This window comes from Heptranchias perlo, chromosome 29, assembly GCF_035084215.1.
Source record: "Heptranchias perlo isolate sHepPer1 chromosome 29, sHepPer1.hap1, whole genome shotgun sequence".
In the NCBI taxonomy this organism is placed as follows: domain Eukaryota; kingdom Metazoa; phylum Chordata; class Chondrichthyes; order Hexanchiformes; family Hexanchidae; genus Heptranchias; species Heptranchias perlo.
Window position 1 is genome coordinate 27,532,030 of NC_090353.1, and position 13,008 is coordinate 27,545,037.

The following is a 13,008-nucleotide window of genomic DNA, read 5'->3' on the forward strand; positions in this document are numbered from 1 at the left end:
GAACTGGGAGAAGTTGAAGATCTATCTGACAGATGTTGCCTGACTTGCTCAGTATTTCCAGCATTTTCTGTTTTTGTTTCAGATTTCCAGGATCCACAGTATTTTGCTTTTAAGTAAAGTACATCTTTTAAATTATATTTCCATGTGTTTTTTTTCCCCATATCCTTTTACATTGTCCTGCTTACGTTTACTACTGAACGTCTTTCTTTGATTAATTATTAGGGAAGGAAACTGGGTCACAGTCTAATGAATGGGCAGCACCAAGGAAAGCAATGTCAGTACCCCTTTTCGCGCCTGCGCATTGCCGGGGATTATTCTTTCCAGGCTGGGAAAATAGATCCGGCAGCGGGGGTGACGGTTTTTTTAAAAAAGAAAAATCTGTTCGCCACGCCTGCGCACCACTGAGAATTTAGGTCTGGTCACAAGGATGGGATTGGAAATCAACCCGCCGCGTTTGCGCAGTGCTGAGAAAATAGGTCTGGTGGAAGTTTTTGTTTTAGTTCTGTCGTTAGTCTCGCAGCAAACAGAAGAGGCGGTGTTGTAAAAAAAATATTGTGGATAATACGCGGTAAGTGCAAACATGTCTGGTTATAAACTGCACGGCTGCGGGCTAAAATATTTCGGTGGAAATTAATTGAAGTTGATGCGTGGTGACGTAAATCGAGGTTTTACGGTATTAAAGATAAGTTTGGCCGGTTAAATGTTTACACACCTATTCTCTGAAGCTACGGCGACAACCACCCCCCACGGGTTATGATTAAAATAAAGAAAAGTTAACTTTTTATTAGCGCTGAGAGACTCTCCTTACCTCCCCCCCCCCCTCTCTCTCAAACGCAGGCGCTTTCCCCCTCGTTGTGGAAAAATAAATTGGATCGGGAGACGAGAGTAAATTTAAACCCGGAAATATCTGGTTCCAGTTTTTTTTTTGAGGGCGTTGGACGGGGTTTTGTTTTTCCCAAGGCTGGATGTGGGCCACGATATAAAATGGCGTAGAGGCGGTAAAATGGCGGCTGGGGTTTCTCCAGCTCTTTATCCTGAGGGCTGAGAGGCGGTTCGTTGATGGATTCAGCCGCCTCCATCTTCTGTGTCGCAGTTGAAATTTAAAAAAAACCTCTGCGTTTAATTTTGCCCCTTCAAATGGGTCAACTAGAAAAAATGGGGCCACCTGTAGCACTCGATCGGTAATGGTTAGATTGAAATGCTCGGGTTTTTCTTCCCATACCTAATTATGAAATGTGTTGTAAAACAGTTTTCGTAATTTGAAGGGCTTACTAAGGAAGATTTTTAACCACAGCTTAACTAATTCATGTTTGTGCATTTTATATATTTGTATGTATATGTAATTTTGAGAGAAATAAAGTGTACAATAATGTGACATTTGTCTCCATTCCCTAACATTGACAATTTGAGTTGTACATTTTTAGTAAAGTGTATACATAACTTCCAATCTGATTGTCATAGTGCACAATTAAGAAAAAAGGCTAAGTTATCAACTATTTCAACTGGTGTACAATTTCTCTTGCCCTTGTGAAGGAGATGTATGTTTTTACTTATAACTGAAGAAAGTTGTTTAAACAAATGCTAAGATGTTTTCCCTTAATATTTTCAGAAACTTATGGATGTTCGATTATCTTATCAAATGTGCTTTATGATGTCCTGACACCGTTGTAACATCTTAGTAAATCTTGTCTTGGTTCCAAAATGCCAATATTTTCAGAAACTAGTTTAAAATTACATCAAAACTCATGAAATTTCTAAACTTAGTCTTAAATCTAGATGTATTTTAATTATCCCATTTATCTCCTTCCAAAAAAAATCTTTTTAATATATTTTTAAAGCTTACTGAATACATTAAAATAAAAATTTGGGGATTTGAGAATGGCGTCTTTGATATGAGGCCTTGCTGGCAAGTCAATTATATTTTAATACTGCCCACATATGTATGAGCTGCCTTGCTTACTCAATCTTACTAGGAAAGTTCCAATGCCACATTGTGTGGACAAATTCAAAAGTTCTACTTTGCCTGCAGCTATGCTAAATTTATTGATTGTGTTTAATAAGTGATCAATTGAAATAAGCTTTGCAGTATATATCAGTATTTGCAGGACTTTTTAGTATGTTTTTAGACTTCATATGTAAAAGCTTATGAAATGCATTTGTGACGTGCTACTATTTGGCTGAATTACTCCTTTTTAAGAAAAAAAACACTTGTTCCTTGCTCTGCCCATCTAAATTGGAACTAGTCTCATTTTCTCACTAGGTTCTCCCTTGCAAAATGTAATTTAAACATTGCAGCATGTAGGATTTTTCATTGAGATTGTAAATGTATTATAGTCTGGAGTGGTTTATATTCTCTTCCAGAAAACATCATGTCTGATGAAGGAAAGCTTTTTGTTGGTGGGCTCAACTTTGACACAGATGAGCAATCACTGGAGCAAGTATTTTCCAAGTATGGAGAGGTTCGTGATGGTAAGGTCCTGATGTGTATGTAATTATTTTGAGCAATTTTAATGTGGCCATTCCCTTACGAAGAAAAAAAGAACTGACAGGCCTGTGCTAAATATGCTTTGTTACTGGCTTAGTGTTTGGTATATGAGCTAAAATAATAGGGTGCTGCAGGAGATAACAAGGAAAGGAGACTGTCAGTATTTGCTGGGAGTGCAGAAAGACATGAAAGATTTTATGTCTTGAGTTAGCATGATTAGGCAGATTCCCATATCCCAATGCATTCTTAAATATGAGGTGGTAATTGTTTCAACTTCTGTGGAAAAATGGACTGTCTCACAGGCTGGAAATGTCATGTGTCTTGGCTAGTTATTTTGGATTGTTCAGAACAATGACATCCAACTGCAGTATTTCTAGTTGGTTGTCTTGGTTGTGGGACCATTCCCTGCTCCCAGGATTTGAGTGTACAAATTCATGCTTCAGTTTAGTCCAGAAGAGATAATATTTGTTGCTTTTGTGGATGTTCAAATCTCCATGAAGAAAAGCAGAGTTCTCCAGGGGTCTTAGGCTACATTCTGGTTTCAGCCAACAGCACTGAAAAATAGTAACTGACTATTCATCTTTTGCATTTATATTGTGCAGTCAATGTAGAAATCAATCTAGGATGCGGGGGGAGGGGTGGAGAAGAGAGAAGCAGATGCTGAGCTTTAGTGCACATTAGGAGAAGTGACTGAAATCATGGTTGAAAAGATAGGTTTTTGAAGCAGAGAGGCATAAAGATTTAGGCAAGGAATTTGAGATTCAAGCCGATGTGGCTGAATTATCTCATGTAGGTGTTGTGATGAAAGAATGGGAAGGATATGCAAACAGTTGAAGTTGGGGCGCTGAAGAGTACTGGAGGGAAAATAAAACTGAAGGATGTTGCGGTGATAGTTTGGGACGAGGCCATGGAGGGATTTGAGGAGTATTTCAAGTTTAATGTGTTGGGACACAGACAACTAACTGGACAGCATATGGGCAATTGAATTTTCAGCAAGTTGAAATTTGTGGCATGCTGAAAAGGAGGATATTGAAGAAATCACAAAGGTGGCGGATGACATTGGAAATGGAATTAAGTAGATTTGGTGAAGGGATGTGGGGTTTGAAGCCTCTCTCTGGATCAAACATGACTCCAAGGCTTTATGTGGTGTGGTTCGGCTTGAACAAATGGCCAGGGTGGTGAATGAAGTCTGGTTTAAATGCTAGCAAATCTTGTGCTCCTATTGAAGGCTAGGTTTCCTTGAAAAAGAAAATGGTTCCTGGTGTGTAATTATCAAGCCTCAAATCCGTGGACCGTGCCTAGGACACAAGTAATTTTAATTGCATACTTTTTTTTAAAGCCAGCTCAAGAATATTACCCTGTCATCAAACACTGTCTGCCAAGATGTCTACTTCAGAAATTTAAATACATTTGTAACTTGAACATCTATTTCTAATGCTGTTTTCTTTTCTCCTGGCCCATGTTTAGTTCTTGTGATCAAAGATAAAGACACACACAAATCTAGAGGCTTTGGTTTTGTTACTTTCGAAAATCCTGATGATGCAAGGGACGCTTTGGCCATGAATGGAAAGGTATATATTTCTACATGAGGGTATTTTAAGGGGTAAGTGGTAGGCATCTCTTCAGATGCGTGGTATCTTTTACTTTGAATTAATCTGGGAAAGTATTCAAATTCATGAGAAAGCAATTTGTAATATAAAACCCAGTTTACCAAAGAACATGTATCATTTAGTATAGACTGTCTCAACCTATCTAATTACATATATTTCAATTTCCTTGAAGTAGCTAAGTGACTATTTCCAGACTTTCAGCCAGTAAGTGAACTAGACTGGTGGACTAATTATCTCTCACTTGCTAGCCTGATGTTTCCAGTTTTTGTTTTTTCTACCCCCAACTCCTCACTTGCATCCAATACCAGATTACTCAAATGAAAAGTGAGTGTTCAATTTGAATTCTAAACTTTGAGGAAAACTAAAGTGATAGTGTTGCCATTGTACTCAGTAATTCTAATTAATAAACTATCAACGCTGTTCAAGGGCAATTCATCAGTTTAATTTCTCGACGCTTTTCAGTCTGTAGATGGTCGTCAAATTCGAGTAGACCAGGCAGGAAAAGGCTCTGGGGGACGATCTCGGAATTACCAAAGTGGGCAATCACGAGGTTATGGATTCCGTGGTGGGAGAAGCAACCGTGGATTTTACAGAGGTGATCTATAATGGTGGAAAGCAGTCTGCTGATCTGTGAATGTAATGTCTGATCTGTGATCATAATAGGGTATGGCTTATGGTACTGGGTTAGCAACCCAGAGGACATGAGTTCAAATCCCACCATGGAAATTTGTGAAATTGAAATCAGTAAATCTGGTAATTTGTGTGCTGGTATCAGAAAACTTATCACAAATGTAGCAGGATTATTGTAAGAACCCATTTGGTTCACTAACGTCTTTTAGATAAGAGACGTGCCACTTCTACCTGGTCTGGCCTACGTGATTTTCAGTTCTACATTACATGGTGACTCAATGCCCTTAAGGCAACTAGAGATGGGCAATAAATACTGCCTTTTCAATGTTGCTCACCTCCCAAGAACAAAAAACTTTCTTAAATAGAAACTGGGTGCCAGCATTGAATGCTGTGCTGTACAGAATGAGAGGTTGATGGCATTCAGCATGTCAGAACTTAACATATGGTTTGATCTGGAATTTTAATTTTTTTTTTGCATTGATGACCTATTTCATAAAGTGTTCATTTTATTTCTGAATAGTGTAACTGGTTTTATATTCTAAGTGAATTTTAAAAGTATAGCACCTGGGTAGATGTTACATTTCTCCCTTTTCTCTTACCCCTCCCCATAACAAAAATACTTAAAAGCTAACTTGTTCAATCTCCCAATAGATGGTGACAGAAGTGGACGAAACAATTACAGAAGTGACTATAATAATAGGTAAATATTTGCATTCTTGCATATCAATAAGTTTATTTTGTATTGCCCATGATAAATACACTTTTTTTCCCTTGCAGGAGTCAAAATTATAGCAGCTATGGCTATAACAGTTCAGCTGGGAGGTCCTACCGGGATGATTATGATAGTTACGGTAAGTACACATGTAAACCACTGGAAATGCAAGTTAATTTCAATGTTCTGATATATTGTCACCTGTTGTAAACATTTGAATACTTCATAATGAAGTGAAAAATCACATCAAAATAAGTGAGATTACAACAAAATGGTCAGCTAGGCTATTAATGAGTGTTTGTGTAAGCATCCAGTGCAGCATGCAATTTAACACTGAAAACCATTAGGCTTAGAACAGTACAGTTGCAGTGATTTATCTTACCCATTTAATGTTGTATTTTTTTTTAAAAGTCCATATTTCTCCTTTCACAAAATCTGTTTCTTCTAGTGAAAATCTAAGAACCTCATTTTGCTGGGGCAGAATGAAATTTCCCATCCTATTAATGAAGAAATTAGTGCTAATGTATGGATGAGATTCAACTTAATGTGAAAATATTACATACTGCTTTGTAAAACACAAGCTTTCTTAAAACCTCACCTGGGGTAAATGGGATAACTGGTTGTATATTCCTTTCAATTCCTCTTTCACCTTTTTCCAATATTGGATTTTAACTGCAATAACAATGCCTTGGCATGAAGTTATTTGTAAATGCAACGAGTTTAATGTATGCCTTTTTACACCTATGAACCTAGCAATTACAATAGTACATGTTGCAAAAATTCAGTATTGAACTGGAGTTACTAACTGATTGTTTGGCTTTGGGTTTTTGGGAAGGAGTTAACCTGTAAGAATGCTTATCCATGGGCTGAGAATATATTAATTTAGCAATGCCGTTCACTGTGTTGGGTCATATTTTTACTCATTAGAAATTCAACTGCCACAACTGTCAATTTTTAAGACTTAGAGCTTCAAGTAACTGCAAAGCTGTTCTTCAAACCCCACCCCAAACACCTAAGTTTTTAAAAATGTATTCCTTCTTCTAAACTTGAAGTGGAAGCCAGGCAAAAGGGTAAATGCCCAATTTCTAAAAGGCTACAGTGGATTAGATGAAAAAAAGAGTAGGCAGAAGAGATAGGAATTCTGATGGGGTGAGCAGAAGTAGTTGCATTTGTTTTAAATTGTATTTTGGTTGTTTTTGTGCTTTAGGGTCTTTTGCAGCAATTTTCAAATTTGTTTTACAAAACTGCAGTTACATGGAATTTTCCAAAACATTATTCTCTATGCATCTTAGCCCCTCAATTATTGAAGTGTTTTCAATGAAACATGCTTATAATAGGACTGTAATTATGTGACAACGTAACCTTTATTTTAGATTCAAAATGTGGTCTAAAGTGACTTAGACAAGATTGGATAATCGGGATTTTACTGCTCTAAATTTTCCTTTATCGTTTGTCGTCTTCCTGATAAATTAAGTTCAATTTTAACAGCTGGATAAAAGAAGTACTTCTGTTTTTGTCATGTATGTTTATAGCAAAACGCTGATTACCCATAAGTATTGTTTCCTAGAGTCTTTTTCTGCAAATGTTTCTAAACCAAATTACACAAGATGTGAAAATTGTATCCAGTCAGCTTAAAATTCACAAATGAAATTTCGGTTTTCAACTGTCCTGGAACTGAAGAGAAACTGTTCCTCTTAAATATGAACTTATTTTATTGCTTGTCTTGAGGACAAAAGATCCAGTATTTTTAAAGCAGTATTTTCTAGCCCAGTGTTCGAGAGACGTTGGTTTCTGCTACTGGTAGCTGCGTTGTTACCTTAATGTTTACTATAATGTGCTATTTAATCAACAGCATATTGAAGGGAGCAGGAGGTGACTGACGTGGAATAACCTCTTCTCTGCATTGTGCTCCATGGTGCTGCTGAGTTCTGTTCGCCACGGGGCTTTATGAGTGGAGCACTTAAGCTTGGGCTACCAGACCTATTTCCGTGTGAATTATCTATATAATTAGCAATGCATGTTGCACACTCCTTTTTTGGGCATTGACGCAGTTCTCCAGCTACACGCTTCTAGAGGGAGTTTCAGAAGCTCCAGGTTGCCCACGCTTATACCTACAGCATCACTAATGCACTCTGAAGGGAATTTGCCTTTTCCTGATTTTCTGTGAGCAGTGCCATAGGAGATCCTTTTGCTTTGATATTTCTCTTGGTATCTCTCTTTTCTGCCTACATACAACCTTGCCATAACTGAAGGAAATTGTCTTGGTTGTGGATGTTGCCATAATGTCTTTTCAGTGGCATTTTGTATCAAATGTTCAGAGGTCGGTGCTTCATATGCTAGCTGCCTTTCTTCTCTACCTCTTTTTCCCATTTGATTTTTTTTATCTATAACCCCATGAAAAAAGACTTGGGAATGAAGTGTTCATCTAACAGTCTGACAAATGCAAGAGCTTGTCAGTTGAAATCGATTCCCAACTTGGAAATGGAATCTTGTGCTGCCTGTCCATTTGCTTGTTTTGAATATACTTAAGTTTGAGCCTTTTCAGTACTGGCACTTAATGCAGTATGTAGTTAAAATTAATGCTGTTAAATGAGGGAAGCTTGTGCCAATCAGTTGCTATTTTTACAATCTGATAGAATATGGAGAAGCTGAATTTAAAAAAAATGTATTACAAATCCTTTACATTGTGCCTGCTTCTCCTCCTCCAGCTACAAATGAATAATCAATCTCCTTGAATCAAGATCATCCTCCTTTTGGCTCTTGAGTTTTGGAACTACAGAAAGCAGTTGTCTTCTGAACTTGTTGCCTGTTTAACATTATCAAAATTGACAGCCTGATAGCTTCTGACTTGAATGTGCATTTACTTTTAGGTCAAAACAGACCTATTGAGCCTATTTATTTTAAAACAAAGTTTTTCATTTTCAGGCCTATACCTGTAAAGAACAGACGTGGTCTTCATTTTATTTTTATCCTACTGAAATCCTCAATCAGTTCCTCTCCCCACCCCCCTAGTTTTTGCTGAATTTTGATACATCTCATTTTCTCTTTCCCTTCTGCTGCCCATAAAAAAAGACCAATTTGAGCTAGATCACAAAAGCTGCGCATGCTGCAGAATATTGACCTTTTTTTTCAAGCATATTTGTTGAAATACAATTATACACAGATTACTTTCCTGATGGTAAATCAACATTCAGTCGTTCTGCCTGTCATTGAAAATTAACTTGCAGTGGAATGTTCAAATCTGCTGGATCTTGAGTATTTTGCATAGAGCCTGTTAAGATACAATTTACAAAAAATGCATTCATTTTTAATATAGGAGGCTTGTTTTTGGAAAATTATATACTGGTAAAGTTGGCCATTTGTTCATGCTGTATTTCATGCACAAGGATGAAACACTTTTTTTTTGTATAAACTTGGCTTTTTGGAAACTGATTAAAGAACCTTGCCCAAAGAGATCTCGTTGCCTTTAATCGACCATAAGTGTTAGAGAACCCTGTTAACTGAAGTTCATCCAATTTGGATAAATGTAGCAATTGAAATTGGATGTTGAGTACTCATTTTAATACACATGATATTCTGATTATTGGGTCCTTTTATCTACTTTTTTATAATTCTAAATGCTGAATTTATGCAGTGAGAACTTTTGTATTTTGACCTACAATTTTTTTTAAGTAAATTCACATTGTATGTAACAAGTTCCTAGCACAATTTTTTTTTTTAGCTGTCTGTTTATGGACGTTTCCAAAAACAGAAAATTGCATTATTTCAAAGCTAGTTTTCTACATAATAGCAATGCTTTTTAGAAGCAACATTTTTTTTAAAACTCTTCCTATTTGTTGGGTAGCCTGTAGTGCATCCATCTTAAAATAAGTTTAACAGTGTAAATGAAATGATGAACATTGTATCTGTTCTAGAAAGTTTTCTACATGAGTAAACTTTATTTTTAAACAGTGAGGATATTTGGAACCAAATGGAGGAGGGAATTGGAACCCAGTTGTGCAGGGAAGATGAATTAACATTGATCTGCTCGTTCATTTGTTCCAATGATTTCTTCCTTTCTTCATTGCCTGTCCCTTCTTATTGTCTCTTCTCACTCCCCCCTGCCCAGCAAGCTAGTTTCTCAATTTTTTTATGATTAAAATAATTGATAACGTCTTTAGACCAATTTTGAAAAGGCATGCGTGAATGAATCATTTTGATTTGTAGTAATTGCTGTGTTGTATAGGGGATGACCTGGCTGTATACAAAAGTGGTAATCCATGTCCTTTCCTCCCCTATACACTTTTTTTAAATGGCTGGCCTGAATTTAATTTGTAAACCCTCTTCATTCCTAGTTGAGGTGTGAATAGTATATCTTTTGTGGTTAACTAAATGAGTAATTTCTATCCGATTTAAAACTACCTTGCTTTCAGTAGGTAAAGCTAGCCTGCTCAGATCAAAACATGCTATACTTATTTTACATAGCTGTTCAAGGAAATTTCAAACACCATTTCATTATTAATGTAGAGAACTTGTAGCTTTAGATGTCCTGAAAGGAGCCCAAATGTCATTCCTCCATGCTGGAAATCAGGTTGTGGATGGAATGAGATCCAAGGTTTTAAGTTAGAACTGTAGCCCCAAAGGTAATGGTTTAAAAAAAATACTAATGCAATTCTAATTATGTGGAATGCAAATTCTTCCATTCCCCTCTTTCTCACCTACCCAAAAAACTATCACATCAGGCATTTAAGTAAAACTTTTTCAGACTATCTCATCAAAAAGTACTTCCTGCTTAGTTGTTCTGTCCTTTAATATTCAAAACTTAAGTGAATTTTTAAGATAACAGCCCATATTACCTGTCAAAGATTTTCATATACTTTACCGATATCAAGATTTTTGCTAGCTTTGGTGAAAGTAGTGGCATTGAAGAATGACGTGTTCCTCCTGCAAAGAAACTTCAGATGGTTATGACTAATGCATCACTGGATATAATCATAGCCTTGAGGTAACTCATTTTGCTCTCGTACAATGTCCACTTTCCCATTTCATTAAGCTGATCCGTTTAAATTTTCTGGTGGTGTGCTTGGAATAAAATTGAGTGGCTTTCCTCCTTGGACTCTTCAATGTGTACATCTCCCTAATCAGTTCAAGCAAATTAAAGTTCCCCTGTTTGAAATGAACCCAGATCAAGTTGACGTGTTGCCATTGGGTTAAAAGATCAATGGAGGACTCTTGATATGAAACTGGTCATCAGTATCCACTTCATATCCTGGACCTTGCCAAACTCAGCAATATGGATGCTAAGGTCAACTGTACTGTTAAGTGGAACAGGAAGAGGAATTTGTGTCTTGAGCAATTTTATCAAAAATATCCCAATTCCTGTTCACAGCACACGTTCCCAATCTTATACAGCATAGGTTTCCAAACTGGGGTTCGCGAGGTCCCCAGATTTCAGTCTGGGGCCCGGCATACCACAAGCAATGGCTCAAATTCTGTATTTTCTTTGTATTTAACGTACTAGCATGTTTGTCATTGAATAGTAATGTTTTCTGCAATTATAGCACTGTATTCCCTTTTGGATAGCAAATGTTTTTAGGAAATTGGGGTGGAGGATCTCTTGAGGTCTTTGAATATTTGCACAGGGTCTCCACACAAGTTTGAAAACCACTTCTATAGATTGTGATGGGTTGAAGTCTTCGAAATTGTTCTAAATGTGTGGGCTTTAGTTGTGCGCTCCCCACCTTTTTAATTGGAAGAAAACAAATCATTTTATGACTCGTCATACTGAGTTGCACTTGTGGGCACTCTTGAATTTCCCAATTGTGCAAATATTATAGTTCAATTTTTGGATTTGCTAAAGTAAAAGTAGACATTTTGAAAGCAAGGACTATAGACTCTCGGATTAGCTTTCTGATGCACCTAAACTTTTGTGCTGATGCAGAATTTTAGGCTTGGGTAGAATATTGGTTAATGGATTAATATTTAAAGTGACATGTAAGAAAAGGTTAACTTACTGACTTATTCTGTTGTAGAATGAACAAAGCTAAAGTAAGAAGATTGTCGTGTTTAAATTTTGGAAAGGATGAGGTGAAATAAATGCAATGTAAGTACTTTTATTAGATACAATTTGTCTAGCAGTATGAGCTTGTTACCAGTGTGAATTGGATAATTGTGCACATCTACGTTTGACACAATACAAAACCAGAGGAAAAATGTAGAATTTTGAAAGCCTCAATTGATGCTTTCTTTTTATTGTTAAAACTAGCTTCATATCAGAACTGCAATGAAGCTTTGGTGCCTCTTTTTCAATTTAGTCCATGAAATCTGATTTGATATTTTAGTTCATGTACAAGTGGCACTCATCGCATTTCTTGAGCTATATTTATTTAAGAATCTATTACTCTGGTGCAGATCTGAGTATACATATCAAAGATTATTTGACTTAAAATGAACTCTTTGTTTCAGCTCTATGTCTTGACTAATCGTACCTTGAAGTTATGTTAATTAATTTATACTAGTGCAGTCAGTATGGGGAGGGAGAAGAATTTGATCTTGGAAGAAAAGTGATGTTTTGCTAGCCACTAAACATTGCTTACTGTTAAATGATTGATTAGGTTTGCTTCTTTACCCTAATTCAAGATTTTGAGTGCTGCTATGATTTTGTTTTTTACTATGCATAAATGTTCTGACTGGTAAACATGGATGTTCGGTTTGCTCTGTTCGTCCCACTTCCGTTAACCTTTTGTGTGTGTGTGTAGTTCCAGCAGGGTATTGGGTCAATGAGTTGATCCTTGAACGATTTCTTTTTCAAGCCATTATGTTTGTAAAATATTGCATCCAATAGCATGATATAATTGGGTTTGATTTACTTTAGTTTTGAGTAAGATATCTGTTCATTCACATGCCAGTTGTAAATATGGATCTTCAGTACTTGATACCCTATATTTGTTTCATTTCTACAACTTTTTGTATAGAAGTTTTGAAAATGTGTGAACAGATTCTTGGATCTGGTTCTAAATAAGCATATTTGATTGAACAATCTTTTAATGCTCTGTTTACTAATTTCAGGCTGATCCTTCTGTTGGAAAGAAAAGGAAGAAAAAAGGAAAAACATTTTTAGCATAGTTGCAGTTAATGTTTTCAGGTAACTGGACAAGATTTGTTGGATAAAATTGTTTGTGTCCAGCCTACAGTTTTCCCCTCCCATTTTGTTAAAGATTGAAATTGGGGAGATTGCATTCTTGAAAGCACCATAATTAACATATTGTGTGCACACAGATGTGAAAGCTCTCCCCACCCCAGTCTAAGAAAAAACTGTGCCTGTCATTTCACAATATGCTGATCTGATGAGCTAAGTGTGTGCACACTTGGATATGATGAAATTTTCCTTCATTCTCTTGCGCATCAATCCCTGTTAAAATTGTTCCATCTAGCTGAGCGTTACCAAACCAGATCCTGACTACATCACTAGTTACTTCAGGAAGCTCCATTAAAAATGTGCTGTAAATGAGGACTTTGCTTACTGTAAAAAAAATTATAGAATGTACTTCAAACATGTAAAATGTTCAATTAAATATCTTAATTCTATTAAA

At 36.5% G+C, this 13,008-nt stretch overlaps 1 protein-coding gene across 2 annotated transcripts; it reads left to right on the forward strand.

Moving 5' to 3' along the window:
* Nucleotides 1-449: 449 nt before the first annotated feature.
* LOC137299539 (cold-inducible RNA-binding protein-like) lies at nucleotides 450-13,008 on the forward strand. 2 transcript variants are annotated; one of them, XM_067968353.1, is made up of 8 exons: nucleotides 450-568; nucleotides 2,362-2,469; nucleotides 3,953-4,056; nucleotides 4,558-4,690; nucleotides 5,377-5,425; nucleotides 5,503-5,576; nucleotides 11,449-11,519; nucleotides 12,485-13,008. In XM_067968353.1, exons 2-7 carry the CDS (start codon nucleotides 2,370-2,372, stop codon nucleotides 11,451-11,453), a joined length of 465 nt encoding a protein of 154 aa, XP_067824454.1. In that variant the 5' UTR covers nucleotides 450-568; nucleotides 2,362-2,369; the 3' UTR covers nucleotides 11,454-11,519; nucleotides 12,485-13,008. The 2 variants fall into 2 exon arrangements, with proteins under 2 accessions (XP_067824454.1, XP_067824453.1); XM_067968352.1 differs by lacking the exons at nucleotides 11,449-11,519; nucleotides 12,485-13,008 and adding an exon at nucleotides 8,146-8,888.

Coding starts and splice junctions, on each gene's coding strand:
- LOC137299539 (XM_067968352.1), top strand. CDS start 2,370: ATGTCTGATGAAGGAAAGCTTTTTGTTGGTGGGCTCAACTTTGACACA. Junction 2,470..3,952: donor GTATGGAGAGGTTCGTGATG/GTAAGGTCCTGA, acceptor GCCCATGTTTAG/TTCTTGTGATCAAAGATAAA. Junction 4,691..5,376: donor CAACCGTGGATTTTACAGAG/GTGATCTATAAT, acceptor ATCTCCCAATAG/ATGGTGACAGAAGTGGACGA.